Source organism: Morus notabilis, unplaced genomic scaffold (assembly GCF_000414095.1).
Source record: "Morus notabilis unplaced genomic scaffold, ASM41409v2 Scaffold256, whole genome shotgun sequence".
Lineage (NCBI taxonomy): Eukaryota > Viridiplantae > Streptophyta > Magnoliopsida > Rosales > Moraceae > Morus > Morus notabilis.
The window spans coordinates 194,052-211,377 of record NW_010367627.1 but is presented as its reverse complement, the minus strand read 5'-3'; the positions used below and the strand labels follow the sequence as shown (position 1 = coordinate 211,377).

The 17,326-nt window shown below is 30.6% G+C and overlaps 2 protein-coding genes across 3 annotated transcripts; both read right to left on the bottom strand.

Moving 5' to 3' along the window:
* Window positions 1-1,719: 1,719 nt before the first annotated feature.
* Window positions 1,720-7,116, bottom strand: LOC21404148 (transcription factor MYB3R-3). 2 transcript variants are annotated; one of them, XM_024175470.1, is made up of 9 exons: window positions 6,962-7,116; window positions 6,363-6,526; window positions 6,065-6,116; window positions 5,681-5,738; window positions 4,938-5,032; window positions 4,735-4,838; window positions 4,407-4,535; window positions 2,531-3,654; window positions 1,720-2,364 (listed from the first exon to the last, which is right to left on the bottom strand). In XM_024175470.1, the coding sequence occupies exons 1-8, from the start codon at window positions 7,001-7,003 to the stop codon at window positions 2,541-2,543; spliced, it is 1,758 nt and encodes a 585-aa protein (XP_024031238.1). In that variant the 5' UTR covers window positions 7,004-7,116; the 3' UTR covers window positions 1,720-2,364; window positions 2,531-2,540. The 2 variants fall into 2 exon arrangements, with proteins under 2 accessions (XP_024031238.1, XP_010111464.2); XM_010113162.2 differs by having other exon boundaries at window positions 6,372-6,526.
* Window positions 7,117-12,605: 5,489 nt separating this feature from the next.
* LOC21404147 (mitochondrial import inner membrane translocase subunit Tim9) lies at window positions 12,606-14,010 on the bottom strand. The gene is made up of 2 exons (XM_010113161.2): window positions 13,793-14,010; window positions 12,606-12,973 (listed from the first exon to the last, which is right to left on the bottom strand). Exons 1-2 carry the CDS (start codon window positions 13,885-13,887, stop codon window positions 12,787-12,789), a joined length of 282 nt encoding a protein of 93 aa, XP_010111463.1. The 5' UTR covers window positions 13,888-14,010; the 3' UTR covers window positions 12,606-12,786.
* Window positions 14,011-17,326: the final 3,316 nt, after the last annotated feature.

Below are 17,326 nucleotides of genomic sequence, written 5' to 3'. Positions count from 1 at the left end.
GAAAGAGTGATGAAAGGAATTTTATGATGTTTTATTTTTTATTTTTTGTTTTTTGTTTTTCTTGCTTTTAGAGATTGTTGCGATGCTTTTGTTTATGGAACAAAATTACTTTCAGTTTTTGTTGGCAGTCACTAGAGAGACAATCTAAAGCTGACGTATTTCAATTTTTGAAAGAGTAAATTGTATTGTTGCATCACAAATTATTCATTTTTTTTAATAAATCTTGAATTTTTAATTTTAATAAATTACACTGAATTTTGAATCAGTACCGATTGAAGTCTAATAAGTAACGAATGTTTATTAAATTAACTGTTTAAAATAAAAATTTGTATAAAAAAAGAGTAAATGTAGTCATTTTTCAAATTGTGTCATATAAAACTCATGTTTTAAAATGTCAATTTAATAGTGTCACCATCTCTTTGATTTTAATTGCTATTAATTTTAAAATTTATGATATATTTTACTAGAATTTAAAGTTTGGGCGATCTATGATATATAAAAAACGAATAGTTTGAGGTGCAATAGTGCAACCTTAATGGATATCGCTAAAAAATAGAAACTAGGTTAGAGTAAACGAACGACCCCTTAGAAATTATTGTTAGTAGAAATTATTGTTAGTGGGAGAATTGCACTGCCACATTTTTTTCCCCCCCTTAAATTACAGAAGCATTCGTTAATCAAATTATTATTTTAAGAGCATCCCCAGATAAAAAAAAAAAAACCCTTAAATTACAGAAGCATTCGTTAATCAAATTATTATTTTAAGAGCATCCCCAGATAAAAAAATAAAAAAAAAAGTTACTAATCACATCTCTTAAGTAAGTCAAACCATTACATTTTTTTTTTCGTTAAAAGCAAAAATATCTCTCCATCAGTTAAAATTTCGGATGTAGCAAAGGGTGTGCATCAATCCAAGAAAAACTGGATTGAAAATCTACAAACCACCCTATATAGTTAGTTTGGTTTGTATTTGACGTAAAATAACCAATTTAGTTTGGTGGCATTCGTGTCTCATTTTCCATCACTATAGTAATATTGTGTCACATCAATTAAAATTTTATATCACGTTAATTAAAAATTTATGACAGTTAAAATATTTTAATTGACGTAACATAATCTTATTAAAGAGGAAGAGGGACATGAAAAGGGACATATTTGAATAACAAGCAAATCAAACAATTTAAAAGAAGATTTTATGGATACTTTAGACCAAAATTTAGGCAAAATTTTACCAACAAAAATTCTAAACAAAATTTCATACAAACTTTGAATGTAAAATCAGCCAAATCTTAAATAAAGGAAAACTTTATACAAAGGAATCTCGATGAGGTATGTAAACAACTCGGTCAAATTTATCGAGCTCAACCACAAATTCCAAATCAACCCAAATTTTTAAAAAATATATACAAATAAAATTTTATCATTTTTATTGGAATCAAAAGATGTTCTCTTATACCAAAAATTGTAATTAAGAGGTTATGCATTGGTCTAAATTTTTATTTTTTACTCTTAATTATTACACTTTTGTTAATATAATTATTTGGCTAAAAAAGGAATTAATCAAGGGTAAGAGATAAAAATCAAAACCCTACATCTTTAAAGGGTATTTGTCAAGATTTCTTATAATTTTGAGTGAATCAAACTTAAAAATAATAAACTCTTATGTTATTAAACTTCAACATAAGTGAAATTACGTAGTGTAATATTTGTGTCTTAATATTTTTGCCCAATAGGATATAATTTGAAAGTTTGAATTGGAATTCAATACCTAGTGTGTTTACATCCAAAAGACGGAAAGAAAAAACTCGTAAATACCGACAGAGAAGAAGAAAATTAGTATGCACCAAGGAGAGCAAGACTCTGAATTATTTTAAAATACAGAGGTACCTGGGCAATAAAGTTATGTATACTGCTTACTGCTACAAAGAAGTTCTACTTCTACCTGTAAAATATTGGTCAGACATTGAAAATTATTAAAGTTGAACGCAGTATTATGAGGAGCTAAGCTTTCATTTGGAGATTTCCAAGCATCATTGCTCCTCTCTTCGGCGGGGTTTCTTCCTGTACAAGTCATATTTTCACAATAAATTTGAACCTATCCTACAAAAGACAGAAGCCTAACTGCCATTGAACTTTTTGTCATGTTGGTATTAGGGGAATAATCACCCCGTGTGACTAAAAACACGTCGGTGTATCTGCAAGAACCATTGATTTGTGGAATTCGAAAACCAATTAAATTAAGCATCTAATCAGCCACTTTCAAAATAGCTTTGAAGAATTGGTGCTTCAGCCACCAATTCAGAAGCAAATTGTTGTGAAAGCTTGATGAGAACCAATCTTCAGCCTCGTTGTGCCACTGCGCCGCTGCAATGTCACAAGCAGAAACAGAATCGGAAACATCACGAACGACCATGCAAAATTGCATCGATAGAGTATTTATGACTACTTATAGGCTTAGCAGCTTTCAAAAATTGTCATTCTAAGTAACCTATTGTGCATGAGAACTACCCGAACAAAAATTAAAACTTACCATGCAAGTCCTAGCTTACTCCCAACTTCGTTGCATGTGAGCAATCTTCAGCAACAGGCGAACTCGCCATTGCAGATAATTCTGTAGACTTGATATTTCCCTCGCGCTCTTTGTCAAATGCGAACTCAAGTTGTTTCTCCACGGATTTGAACATAGCAGTTCGTTTGGATCTTAAGCGGTATGGAGGAGATGCATTGAAAGCCTTACCATTAGGAGCAATGGAATTAGTACCATGACGAGTGGGACTCTCGCACAAACTTCCATCCCGATTTTCAGGCATTTCCAAACTGTCCTGTTCCGAAGAAGCACTAAGCAAGTTTCGATCTGATTCTTCATCTACTTTCTGAATTTTATTAGGAAGCGAAGGTGTTTGTGCTTTACTCTTTCTCTTCCGTAAGATGGAAGGAGTATTGGGAAAGCTCATGGCAGCCATTTTCAAAACAGATTCAGGACTTGGCAAACTCAAACCATTTCCCTTCACGCAAGGAGGAGTGAAGAAACTAACAGGTGACGAAAATGGACTAGAATCTAGAGGAGTACAACCTTCTAACTGTGGTGGTTCATAGTACAAACAACCATGTGTCCAAGCTTGATACGGCAAAGGTGTTCGAGCAACTTTGTCTTCATTTGTTTTGGCGTCAAACCCACCATTATCAATGCCACAATTTAGAGACTTTGGCTCACAGTTCATTACACAATTCTCAATCCTATGCTCTTTGCTGATCGCATAGGTCTCAAACTTTAACACCGCATCTGAATTTGATGAGCTAGGATCCATATTTGATGGTCCTGGCTTTGATTGCTCAGCTTCAGAATCAGCAGACTCGTTTGGAAGAACACTTGATGAACCATCCAAATTACTAGGTGGGCCAGGAGATTCTAACTGGTGCTTTCGATCTTCATCTATTTTATACATGACAGTGGTACCCGTTGTATGGACAGAAGAATCCAGTTCTTTATTTGAACAAACAAGTGGGCTTTTAGTTGCAGCAGTTTTATTTGTATCTTTTTGACCATTTTGGGGATTGCTCTTATTGACAGGTGGAAGATTTCCAGTAGCCAAATAGAAATCCAACTTTTTCTTCAAGGAACTATTCCAATGATTTTTTATTGCGTTGTCGGTCCTGTAGACAGGGTATTATGTCAAATAGAAGAATGAGATTAAGATTATCATGTGAATTATAAATTAGTACGTGATACCAGTCATATTCTAATCTTCAATAATAAATTCAGACAACCACTCTTATAATTATCACTACCTTTATTGCTAAACTCCAACAGGCAATTTAGGATAGTCACCTAAAGAAAATATATTTTGCAACTTCTAAATTCTACCAAGAAAACTGATCATCTTAGTCAAACATCTTTTTCATCTTTTTTTTTTTTTTTGGCACATAGTAAATATTCAAGGAATTCAAATGATGATGGAGTAGGATCAGCATATAGGAGACAGAAGCAAGAAGAGAAGTAGAAACGTTGAGGGATAGATATAAAACCGATTAAAAGGAATAGAGGATATAAGACAAGAGCAAGGACTCAAGATAAATTATCCTCATTCCTAATTCATAACTTAATACTCAAGATAAAACACATCCTAATCGATAATAGACAACTTTAAATTCAAAATTCTAAACTTTGTTCATATTTGTATGGCTATTTAAGCGGACTTCAATGAAAAATTCTTGCAATATCTAAAGTTCTCGGCTTTATCATCTGCAGATCCTCTCAAGTATATAATCTTTTTTTTTTAATTAAAAAAAATCAGAACTCTGAACTGTTAATCCCAACATTGACTCGTTTGCATGCAAATGAAGATAATATCTTAATTTAGAACCCGAATGTGTTTTGTAAGAATCACAAAACAAACACAAAGTACCTTCCCGGTAAAACCTTAGCAATTTCAGCCCACTTGTTCCCATGTATTCGATGTGCATTCATAAGCGCTAATTCCTCGTTTAATGTCCATGCATCCTTTCTAATGTCTGGGTTCAAATGATTGTGCCACCTGAATGCATTAGGAAGATGGATTTTATGGTCATTCAATAAGTTTTCTTCACAAAAAAATTACATAGCCTTTTTTTTTTTTTTTGGTGGGGAGGGGGGTTGGGGTTGTTGGTGGGTGCTCTTCATGAAGAAATCAAAGAGATAAAAAGTTTTAAGTAATCTTTGCTTCTTATAAGGAACCAAACAGTTCCAAAGGTTACCTCTCTCGGCATTGTTTCCCTATGCGACCAGGCAGAGATTTAGCTATTAGTGACCACTTTGTTGCCCCATATTTTAATACAAGTTCAATGATTTTGTCATCCTCCTATAATCAGAAAAACAGCACAAACTTCAAATGCTTGAATCACATAAAAAATTACATGAATAGATAGAAAACACAAAAAGGAGGACACCGAGTAGCAACCTCTTGGGTCCAAGGACCCTTGACAAGATCAGGATTAAGAACTTTCTGCCATCTATGTAGACATTGTACTTCTGATCTATCAGGAAAAAACTCGGCTGCAAAAAATATCCAAATATCAGTTTAGTGCAAGCACAATATTACTACAACAAAACAAGGTGATAGACATGTCAGAAAAATGCTACAATGTGAGAAAAAGCTAAGATTATGCATCTATTAGAGCATGATAAATATTTTCAGTTTCTTCGTGAACAATAATGCAGTTGAAGAAAACCGAAATCTTTACATGCCAAAATCTCAGGCTGTTTGTTAACTATATGGTATCCAACAAATCACGGCAATGGAGTCATTTAACAGAACAGCATACATATTTTTCTTCTTTTCAATCCTATATTAAAAACTAACAATCCCACCACAGCTCTCTACTTTCACAATATCATCCTTCAGGTGTCTGCACATTGTTTGGATACACACAAGTATACAACTTCCCAATTCCTCCTTTTGTGATGAATGATGCGCTTCTTTTAAAGTTTTAGCTTTGATAGAGTAGTCGGTTTCCACAAAGTTAGATTGTTCTGTTCCCAATCATTTTTAGTGTTTTTTTTTTTATTTGATATACCTCATTTAATTAAGTAGTCCTCAATGTTTTCGTTTTCACTATCTTAACAAACTTATTATCGCCCAAAGCACCAGTACACGACCATGGAATATCAGCGGACGCTAGAAATTAAAGAGAAAAGGCAAACCTATTTTTTTCCAACTCTTCCCCTTATAAGCTGCAACAGCGCTCCTTAATGTTTCATCCTGTGACAAATTGCAAAAGAAATTACTAATTTAAAAAGTCATACTATTGAGTTTGCTGAATAAGAGAAAACAACTGGCAAATAGGCAGGGTAGAAGGGAACATAAAAAATAAATACTGGTTAATGTAATGCATGTTGCATAATCATTCTATCCGTGACTTTTCCAAGTATGAAAGAATACCAAAAGGAAAAGAAATTATAAGGATGGAACTTTCCTTTCAATAAGCCTAGTCTTTCAATGAGCCAGCTAAAACACAGGCATATATAAGGGAAGTGATCCTACCAAATTCATATGACTGAAGAAAAAGTACAAAAAGTAATACTAACCTCGTGCGGAGTCCAACCACCCTTCGCTCTCCTAATGGGGCCACTCGTCCTCCTGAAAAATCAAATTACAATTACATAAATTGAACTCACCACCAGAATAATAATGTTATATACAGAGATAGGATTTTCCAAGTTGAAAATTCAACTATCTCATCAGTTTACAGTATATGGGCTCACATAAAATCGAATGCCAAAACCAAAATCACTGCATAATCTGTATTGAATGAAAAATTCCGCATTTACAAAGCAAAGAGCAGTTACAAAACTAGCTGAATTTTATTAGAAAATGGACTTTAACTGATAGTACCGATGAGTCGGTGACATTGAGGCTGGGCTACATATTCCGGGGGACTTGAGAAAAACACTGCCACTGCCTTCAGATACGGAGGAACTCGATGCCGCCGTCGATTGCTTGTTCTCAAGACAACACTCCTCTAATTTCACCCCACCCATCACCTCCTTCTACACTCAAATCCAAAACCCAAAATCCCAATCAGCAAAAAAACAATTGAAAAAATCCAGAAAAATTTAATAATAATAATTAAGGAGAGAGAGAGAGAGAGAGAGAGAGAGAGAGAGAGAGAGAGAGAGAGAGAGAACATGACCCCTTCCAAAAGAAACCGGAATTTCTCCAAAAATTCCAAATCTCAGAATCGGATATCAGATCGACAAAAACAAGCAAAAAATCGCACCAAAGAAACTTAGAATTATAGGGTTATGATCGAGAAACACACCAGAACTCAATCGAAACTACATAATTCATAGCTACTCAGGGAATTGAAGAGATCCAAAACCAGGAAAACAATCACGGAAGAAACTAAACCGATTCCGAACAATCAAAATTCTCAAAATTTTCTCCTTTCTTTCTTTCAGAAAGTAAAAGACAAACCGACAAACCTCGTCGGGTGACGAATTGGCGGGAACCGAACTGGAACTCATCCCTAAAATTCAAGCCCTAAACACGAAAAATCTCTGAGAAGACATTGAAGAAGAAGAAGATGAAGGAGAAGAAGGAAGAGCTGTTTCTTTTCGAAAAATCCTCGCCCGTTGAAACGAGGAGAGAGAAAGAGAGAGAAGAAAGAAACAAATAAAAAATCAATTTTTATAGATAACGAATATATTTTTGAGCACCGACGTCTCCGTTAATTTTTACCGTTACCGAATGGAATTCTGGTTTTGCGACACTTAAAGAAACCCTATGGGTTAACGGCCGTTAACGTTTTCGCGTGTGCCGTTAAAGTCAAGAGGACAAAAGTTTGAAACCTCAAACGGCACTCTTATTTGGGGCCTGAGGAGTGAAGCCCACCAGCGTTAAATATCGAACTGGTTTGGGGCCATCGGATACGGGAAAGGATTCGCGGGCTTTTCTAGACCGTTGGATTGGGAAGAGGTAGTCGAGGTTTAAGCGGAGCTTGGGTTGTGGAGAGAGAAAGCTACGTCTCAACTGATTGAAGGGCGGTTTAGGGAAATTGACGTGGGCTGTTACGTCAGATCATTGATGGTCAACGGTCGGATTGAACTTGGTCTTTTTTTAGCATTTAATCTCTACCGTTCGTTAGATTGGAACACAAAAAAAAAAAAAAAAGTTTTACTAGCAAGGCTCATTTACTAGGGCAGAAAGATTGTGGTAAAAATAACAAAGCGCTTAGAGCTTATTTTAAAATAATTTTATTTTTTATATGAAAATAAAAATAAAAATATTTTTAATTTTAGATAAAAATTATTTTTAAAAATGTGTTATTTTATTAAGAGATTATTTTTAATATAAAAAAATCATTTATGTATCTCTTTCTCTCTCTATGCTCGAGAGAGGAGAAAACGAAAACAAAAAATGAAAAATGACTAAAAGTTATTTTTCATTTTTCTCTCATTTTACACTAAACTAAAAAATCGTTTTCATTTCCTTTTTTGTCTTTATTGCGCCAAACATTGTTTTAGAAACGTTTTTATTTTTTCTTTCTCGAAAAACGTAAAAAAAATGAGATCAATTCCAAACACGGCTAACATGACGGTTTTCATTCTCATGTTATGTGTTATAATTTTTATTGTAATCTCAATGTGATTATTAATAATGTTACATAACAAATTAAACGTTCATATGCCTGTGTTAACGGTTCTCGAGTTACAAATTGGGGTTGTTCTTTTGTATTTTTGAGTTAGGGTGACTTGAGTGATGATCTTGAGTTGAGTTTGAGTTATAATTTGAGTTGAAGTTGTAACTTGAGTTTGTGTTTGGATGTGCACATTTAAGTTATAATTTGAATTGATAATCTTTTTGAGTTTGTGTTTGGGTGAGTCAAAACTTAAATTTATATTTAAATAGTATTTTAATAAAAACTCAATGGTAATGAAAAATTTTAATAGGGTATATGGATGGAGTTTTATTCGTCTTTTCGTTGTGAATGCACAGAAAAAAAATCATCTCAATTAGAATTAAAATGAAAAAATTATGGCATTTTTAATAATAAAAAAAATACTGTTCATTAACTTGAGTTCGAGTTAAAGGGAAAACTTGAACTCGAGTTTAGCCCCAAACTCGAGTCCAAAATCGAATTAAAACTCGAATTAAAACTCAAATTTTATAAAAGAACATAAACTTGAATAAAGTTATAACTCGAGTTCAAACTTATTCTGAGTTTTGTTGCAAAAGAACAACTTTTTCCTTTTTATTTTCACAAAATCACATGGAGCATAAAGCAAATAGACCAATGTTTTCATTTCCGTGTCATAGTTGCATAATTTCTGTGGTATTAATGTTTATGTCTTTGTATTAATCAAACAACCTAAATTAATTGTTATACTGTTATGGTAATTGACATTGAGTTAACTGAGTTGAATCATTATTATTTCAGTAAAAATATTAATCGTGAAAAACTAGAAAATCCTTCTTTTATATATATAAAGAATAAAGATACAAAATCTGACTGCTAACCTTAGGTGAAAACAAAGGTCAACTGTGTATTATTGGAAATACAAGAGCATTTACTTTTTTTCTTTCTTAGAATATTGGCAATGAAGATTAGAAAAGAAAATTTTTATCAACTAACTACGCGTTTATCAAACCGTAAAAGAATATGATGAAAAAATATAATGAGATTAGAAAAAAAAAGTAAAGTAATAGGATTAATGATCATTCATTCTCTTTTATGTATTTACTTGACTATTAGATGGTATAATGAAAAATAATTATATTCTCTTTTTTATGTTTATTAAAATTAAGAATAGTAATGTTATGAATATAATTACTAAAATGTTCTTTTATATAATTAAATAATCATTAAATGTACAGTAATTTATTAATGATAGATAAGTAAATTCAAAATTCACTTTCTTTGACAATGAATAACACTAAAGGGGTGTGAGGATTGATATTCTCTTTCCTCATTCCTGATATTGTATTAGGTATACTAAATCTTTATTATTAATTTTATAAGTAAATATATTATAAATCAGAAAGAGAATCACTCTTTACTTCTCCTTTTTCTTTGATGGAAAGTAAATTTAATGAGGTCACCAAGTTCAATCATGTTGGAAAAAGATGACTACTTGAGAAGTATCTTCACGAGGTGTAAGCGCTTGGGCCAACAATTAGCAGCTTCTTCTATAGAAACAAAATTAGCAGCTTCTTCTATAGAAACAGGTCTCAGCTCACATATACTTGCACTTATACAAATGTTAATGTTATTTGTATATTTAACATTAAAAAAATATAATATAGTAGGTTATTTTTCATTTTTATTGTAATGCATAATACTATTTGAAATGTTAGAGCATTTCTAATGTAATGTTATAATTAGTGTATTAATTGTAAATTTAACATTTGAGTGTAAAAAACACTCTCTAATGCAATGCTATATGTTGTGGCAAATTTTCCATTAAGTATAGTATATGAAAAATTTGACATTTGATTACTATTGGTTGAAATGTTTACTTTTTTCATGTAATTAATAGTTTTTGATGAAAAGTATATTTACCATTTCAAAAAGCATTATTCATTAGAGTAAAAATGAAAATAACATACCATATCATAGTTTTTTATCTTAAATATACAATTGATATTAGCATTTACATTAGAGATGGTCTTAAAGTTATTTTTTTTCCATAATCATTAAGCTATAAAAGTTGTAGAGTTAAACTTTTATTTTTAAAATAATTAGAAAATGTAAAAGTTGCAATAATTACATGAAAAAGTAAACATTTTAACTGATAGCAATTAAATGCTAAATTTTTTATATGCTATACTTAGTAAGAAATTTACCACAAAATATAACATAGGAGAAATTTGGCACAAATAGCATTGTATTAGAGAATACTTTTTGCACTTAAATGTAAAATTTGTAATTGACACATTAATTATAGCACTGCATTAGAGATGCTATTAGGGCATGTTCTTTTCACAATTCTAATCATATTTCAAACTTTTGCTAAGGTGTTTTTTTCTCACAAAAATTCAAATTCAATCTTTTTATTATAATATTTTCTTGTATAAATGTATTTTTTAACTCAAGTACTCAAAATATAAGCCTTTAGAACTTGTTTAATTTACGCATTTAAGTCAATAATTTTAATTATAAATTTAAATTTGTGAGAGAACTTTATTGACGAAAACTTTTTTATTCATTTTCGTGAGAGAATAAAATTAGAATCACGAATTAAGTCCTATAACTAGACTGGTCCCATTTTCTTAAAAAGGTCTCTTTTAAGAATGACGTCTTCATCACAAATAGTATTCAAAATTATTCTCTTTCAACCATCTTCTCAACTACTTTTAACTCTGGACCACATCTCCACAGCAAGTGGGTTGGCTTCATACTTCATAGTGGTCAATGGTCATTGCCATTCTAAGGCCTTGTTTGCAGAAAAGAAAAGTGCGAGCGGTATCCAAAATAGAAAATTGGTGAATAGATTTTAAGTTGTTGTTGTTTGATATGAGGGATTAGAGAAGGGAATGAAATGGATGAGTATCATAGATACAAAATCTTTCGGAGATGCTAATTTTGATTATTTTAGGGTATGTTTAGTTTGTTGATTCGAGTTTTTAATTTAAGTTGATATGTGATTTTATGTGAGTTTTTTATGTACCAAAAAAGTTAGATGTGACTGTTTTTGAGAGCTATTTACTGTAGCAAAACTCGAATTCTAAACTCAAATCGATGAAATAAACGAAACCTCAAAATTGACGAATTGAAACTATACCAAACACAATATGAGAAAGATTGATGTAGCAGCTCATCATCGTTTCCTCCCATTATATTTACTTACGTTACTTGTCGTTTATTCTATCTTTTACTGGCTTATGTTAGCTGTAGTTAAGGGTGACAATTTGTGTTAATGGGTCGTGTTTGTGTCAACCCATTTATTTATCGTATTCAAATATGACATGTTTATTAAACGTGTCAAAAATGTCAATCCAAACATGATCCATTTATTAATCGTATTAATCGTGTCAATCTGTATAACCTGTTTAAATTAATATATTAAATAAATAACTAATATAATAATGACTTATTTAACACGGTCAAGATAAATTTAACATATTTATTAGTCAATTTATCATTTTTTTAAGAAAAATAAATGAATTTTACCTATAAATATTAAAATTCACATTATTTATATTTAATAAGTCATATAAACTTTTATGTTACATCACATATTATTATATTGCAAATGACATATAATTAATCGTGTCATTTTGTGTTAGGAGGTCAACTCTAACCCAACCCATTTATTAATCGTGTCAACCCGATTATTATCTAAACCAATTTATAGTAAACCTAAACCCACTAACTTCGTGTGGATTTCAAGTCGTATCATCGTGTTATTACTCGGATTGACAACACTAGCTGTCGTTTGGCCTTGCTATTTGCTATCGGTTTTGTCGTTTACTTTGTGGCCTTATAAGGCTGGTTTTGTCATTCAGATGAGGACCATTTACTATCCAGTATTTGATTATCAAGAATTTGCTCTGAGAGTTTCCTCAGCTTCGTGGTTTTTCCCTTGCTGACCCAACCCAGGGGAATTCGGACTCCCGTCCTTTCTCCGTCCGTTTCAGTCGGAAAATTGGTTACTAATTGGCTTCTACTCCAAAGATCTTTCTATTCCTCTACATTTACTCAACCTAAGTTAGTTATATATATATATATATATCCTTCCTTCCAATTTTCTTTCCCTCTTACCATATAGTGCCTCTTGTCTGGTACGAGAAATTAGGGAAGGAAATGGATAGATTGAGAGATCCCAAAATCCTCCATATTCCTTGAGAAGTTTGAAGCCAGAAATCCGTACCAAACACAGAAAGAGAAAAGTCCTATATCCATGCTCTCATTTTTCATCGCTTTCCAATTAAAGCCCAAGAAACATGCCATTTAAGTCCAGATGTCAAGAAGAAGAGAAGTCAGCATCATCAAGGGGACAAATAATCTAGACATTAGAAGCACAAATATTTGTAATTCACAGATCAAAAAACTATAGTAACTATCAACTAGTTCTTCAATGAGCAAGATTCTGGGATGACCTTATTGCTTCTTTTCAACTAAGGAAACTAGAAACAAATATCAAAATGTTCAAACTCAATGAATATTGATGTTCACATAATTGCAAAAATTTCATGAAAGTACAAGGAAAAAGAAAGTCACAAACTATCCCTTAAAATAAAGGGCCTTAAAATTAAGATGAACATAATGTTCATATCTTCACTACCAAAAAAATTATGTAGCAATATCTTAATCTGATGTAGCTGCTCCTTGGTTGAGCTCAGCGAATCTCATGCCGACATGCATGGAGTGCTTGAGGAACTTCTCGGCGCACCGGTGCACGCAAGTCTCCTCTTGCTTGGTCAGCGATTTTCGTTGATAGGTGTCTACGCAGTCTGTAAAACACCTCTCAACTAAGGAATTGTACATCCTCAAGCTGCAAAGGAAAAAAAAAAAAAAAAAACCGTTAAGGGCCCGTTTGACAAACGTATTTAAACTCGTGATTCTAATTCTGCTACAGTGTTTTCCTCTTATAAGGAATTTAAATTCAAAAATTTCCCACCAATGGTTTTCTCACAAAATCCCCACCAATGAATCAGAATCATTGATTTGAACGCGTGAACCAAAAGAACACTAAGGATTATACATCCTCAAGCTGCAAACAATTTGGTTTTTAATGGATAAGCAGAGCATAGAAGTTTAGAACAACAACTCCGACTCTTTTTAATCACTAATCACCCGCAACAAATAAATACTTAGTCGAAAATCAGCAGCAAAGTTCAGAATTGAAGTGAAAATAAGAAAATGGCTACAGCTACTATACCATGTTGTGAAATCACTTCTTCATTTTTTTTTAATAATAAACTAATTTATTAGATTTAAACTGCTTGATTCATATTCAATCCTCCAATATTCCTTATGGACACAACAAGTTAACCATCTGATTATTCCAATTATGCCCTTCAATTTTGACAGGTCTTTCCTCATGTAAAAGTTGTCAGTCGGAAATTATCAATCCAATATGTAACAGCAAAATTGGGCATACCCTTTTGCTCAAACAAAATTGAAATAACATATTTACAGGCTCCACTGCAAGTAACGAAATTGCATAAGAATTTCTCAGTTAAGTCAAAGAAACAAGAAAATGGACATACCCTTTTGACAAAAACAATTTGAATTGCATAATTAAGTCCTAACCAATACATATTACATATGTATATATATACTTATACACATAATAATATATATAAAGTACCTGTCGCGAATCTGAAGCTGATCAATCATTGTGGACATTCGAAGCTTGTCTTCTTCAGGAAGAGAGTCCAAGTCTGCTAGCATGCTCTTGTCCATCTTCTTCGCGTCAACAATTATCACAACTTTTGTTTATTTTTGACCAGGACGCAAACAACAACCCAAGCAAGGAAAGAGACGAGCTCCTTAAACCCTAACTAAAGACCCAAAGAAAATAAAAAAAAATCCTGATAAACACACACGCGCCTCTCTTTTACACACGTTTTTATTTGTTTGTTTGTTGGGCCAATAAGCCCAAATTGACCAACCGTTGGGGCCGGATTTCCTAGCTGCAAGAACTCTATACAAGTCTACAAGAGCATTTGCTTAGGAGAACTTACCATAGATGGTGTCTGGAGTTGTTTTGTTTTTATTTTTCACGTTTTTTTGTGAAAGAAAAAATAAAAATCAGAGAGAAATAGTATTTGACACAATTAAAGATAAAAAATTAAAATGAAAATAATTTTTTAGTTTAGTATAAAAGATGAGAGAAATAAAAAATAAATTTTAGTCGTTTTTCATTTTTGTTTCCGTTTTCTCCTCTCTCGAGCACAGAGAGAGATATTAATAGATTTTTTTATACTGAAAATAATTTCTTGATAAAACTACCAAATGCATTTTTAAAAATAATTTTTGTCTGAGATTGAAAACATTTTCATTTCCATTTTCATATAAAAAATAAAATCATTTTGGAACGAGTTCTAAATGCACCCATAGAGTCTAAATTTTTATTTCTTATTCTTAATTAATACTTTTTTATTTTTTAAGTATTATGAAATTAAAAATTTAATTTAAAACTATAATGTAATTTTACTCTCTCTCTATATATATACCTCCCTTTTATCTATTTTATTTTTCTTTCTAATGAACTACCACTGTAAAAAATTTAATTACAGTTGCCAACATTATAAGTTTACATATTAGTATACTTGATTTTTAGTTTCTTTGAGGTTTTAAAATTGAAGTATACTTTTTTTCGTTTTGTTAGGAAAGATGAGCGTACTTATGCATTTTTTGAGTAAAAAGGTTTTAATTGTGATTCTAACTATGAAACAAATGTCATATTAAAAAAAAAAATCAAAACTTGGGGTAAAACTGATTTTTTTTAAACAAAAATTCTCTATTAATATTGCAACTTTTTGAAAATGGGTATATGTCCAAACTTATGGTGTGTTTGGTTGGATGGAAAGAAATGAAATAGAATGGAATGAAATTCTAATTTGATGTTTGGTTGGATTTATAAGAAAGGAATGATCATTCAAAAGAAATGGTCATTCACCCATTTTGGGTGAATCATTATTCCTTCCTCATATGTGAGGAATGACCATTCTAAGTTCTTTTATTTTTTATTTTTTTTCCATAATTACCCTTCAATATTATAATATAATTAAAATATATTATATAGTAGTTATATCTTATAATATAATATAATATAATTATTATTATATAATATATTATAATAATAATACTTTTATTATATTATATTACATTTTATATATTATAATACTATAATTATATTAACAATTTTAATAATATTGCTATATTATATATCATAATTATATAATATATTATAATAATAATACTTTTATTATATTATATTACATTTTATATATTATAATACTATAATTATATTAACAATTTTAATAATATTGCTATATTATATATCATAATTATATAATATATTATAATAATAATACTTTTATTATATTATATTACATTTTATATATTATAATACTATAATTATATTAACAATTTTAATAATATTGCTATATTATATATCATAATTATATAATATATTATAATAATAATACTTTTATTATATTATATTACATTTTATATATTATAATACTATAATTATATTAACAATTTTAATAATATTGCTATATTATATATCATAATTATATAATATATTATAATAATAATACTTTTATTATATTATATTACATTTTATATATTATATTGATAGATAAAATATTAGTGTTATATATAGCATAAGGGTAAGTTTGTTAACATGAAAATATTTATGTTTTATTTCAGAGAATTTTTAAAATTATAACTAAATAAATGAATCAACTTTCTTTTTTATTTTATTCCCATTCACATTACTATTCTCCCACTGTAACCAAACACACCTTTAGGATATTACCGAAACTTTTTTTGGGCAATATCCCTTTGCACAAATACAATTGAAAGAATAACATAACTAAATCCTAAGCACTACATTTATGAATGATTCATATTCACCGGCTTCAGTGCAAGTAACGAAATTGCATCAAGATTTCTCGGCTAAGCCAAAGAAACAACAAAATTGGCCATACCCTTTTGACAAAAACAATTTTAGCAACATAATTAAGTCCAAATCAATATTATATATATATATATATACGTTTATATACATACATATGTATATATATATTACGTATAAAGTACCTGATTATCTCACGCTTGTCTTCTTCAGGATGAGAGTCGAAGTCTTTGATCGGGCTTCTCATCATCTTCTTAGCTTCAACAGTTTGCACCTTTTTCACGACTATTGATTTATTTATTTTTTTATTTGGACCAAAAACAACAACGCAAGGAAGGAAGAAGTGGGGCTTCTTAGGGTTCGTTTGGTACGAGAATTTAAATCAGAGTGATACTAATTATGATTTTAGAATCATAACTATAATTCATGATTTTAGCTTCAAATCATGATTCTGAAACCATGATTCAGAATTAAGGGTTAGACTCATGATTTGAGCTAGTTTAAAACATCACATCAGATTCTAAATCATGATTCAGAATCATCCAAACCAAACATTAATTATAAATCATGATTCATAATCACTGTAAACAAATACTGATTCTGAACTAGGATCCAGAATCATGATTCTGGATCCATATACCAAACGCACCCTTAGATTCGAACTTAATTGGTATAATAAATCGGCGCATCAAACCTAAAAAACAAAAACCACGGATGGAATTTGTATTTTTTTAACCATTGGATGATTAGATTTGTGCAAGTTCGTATTAAAATTTACAGCGTGTTACACATAATTGCTCCTACTACAGATCTGACAGTTAAAAAATTAATCTAACAGTAAAAAAGACAGTGCTCCACCAGTGGGTTTCTTTGGCCTTACGGTAAAAAATGCTTAATAAATAATTAACTTTTTACATTAAGACTCTTTGTATTTTATCTAAATTGTAAAGATACCCTTTAACCGAAATAATTTATGCTAGTATTGAGTTTTCAAAAAATATTCTCTCGCCACCAAAACCTAACTAAAACCTTTCCAAAATCGCAATTAGAAAAATATTCAGAGCTAAAAAAAACCTAAAACATTTAAATCGCAATAGAGAAATATAAAGAGCTCGTAAAAAGGTTTTTTTTAAAAAAAAACTACACTAGAAAATAAATAAATAAATTATAAATATCCTGATAAACATACATGTTTTTTAAGTAATTTTGATAAATACTTCTTAAAAATGTATGAATCTAAATTTTATTTTTTAC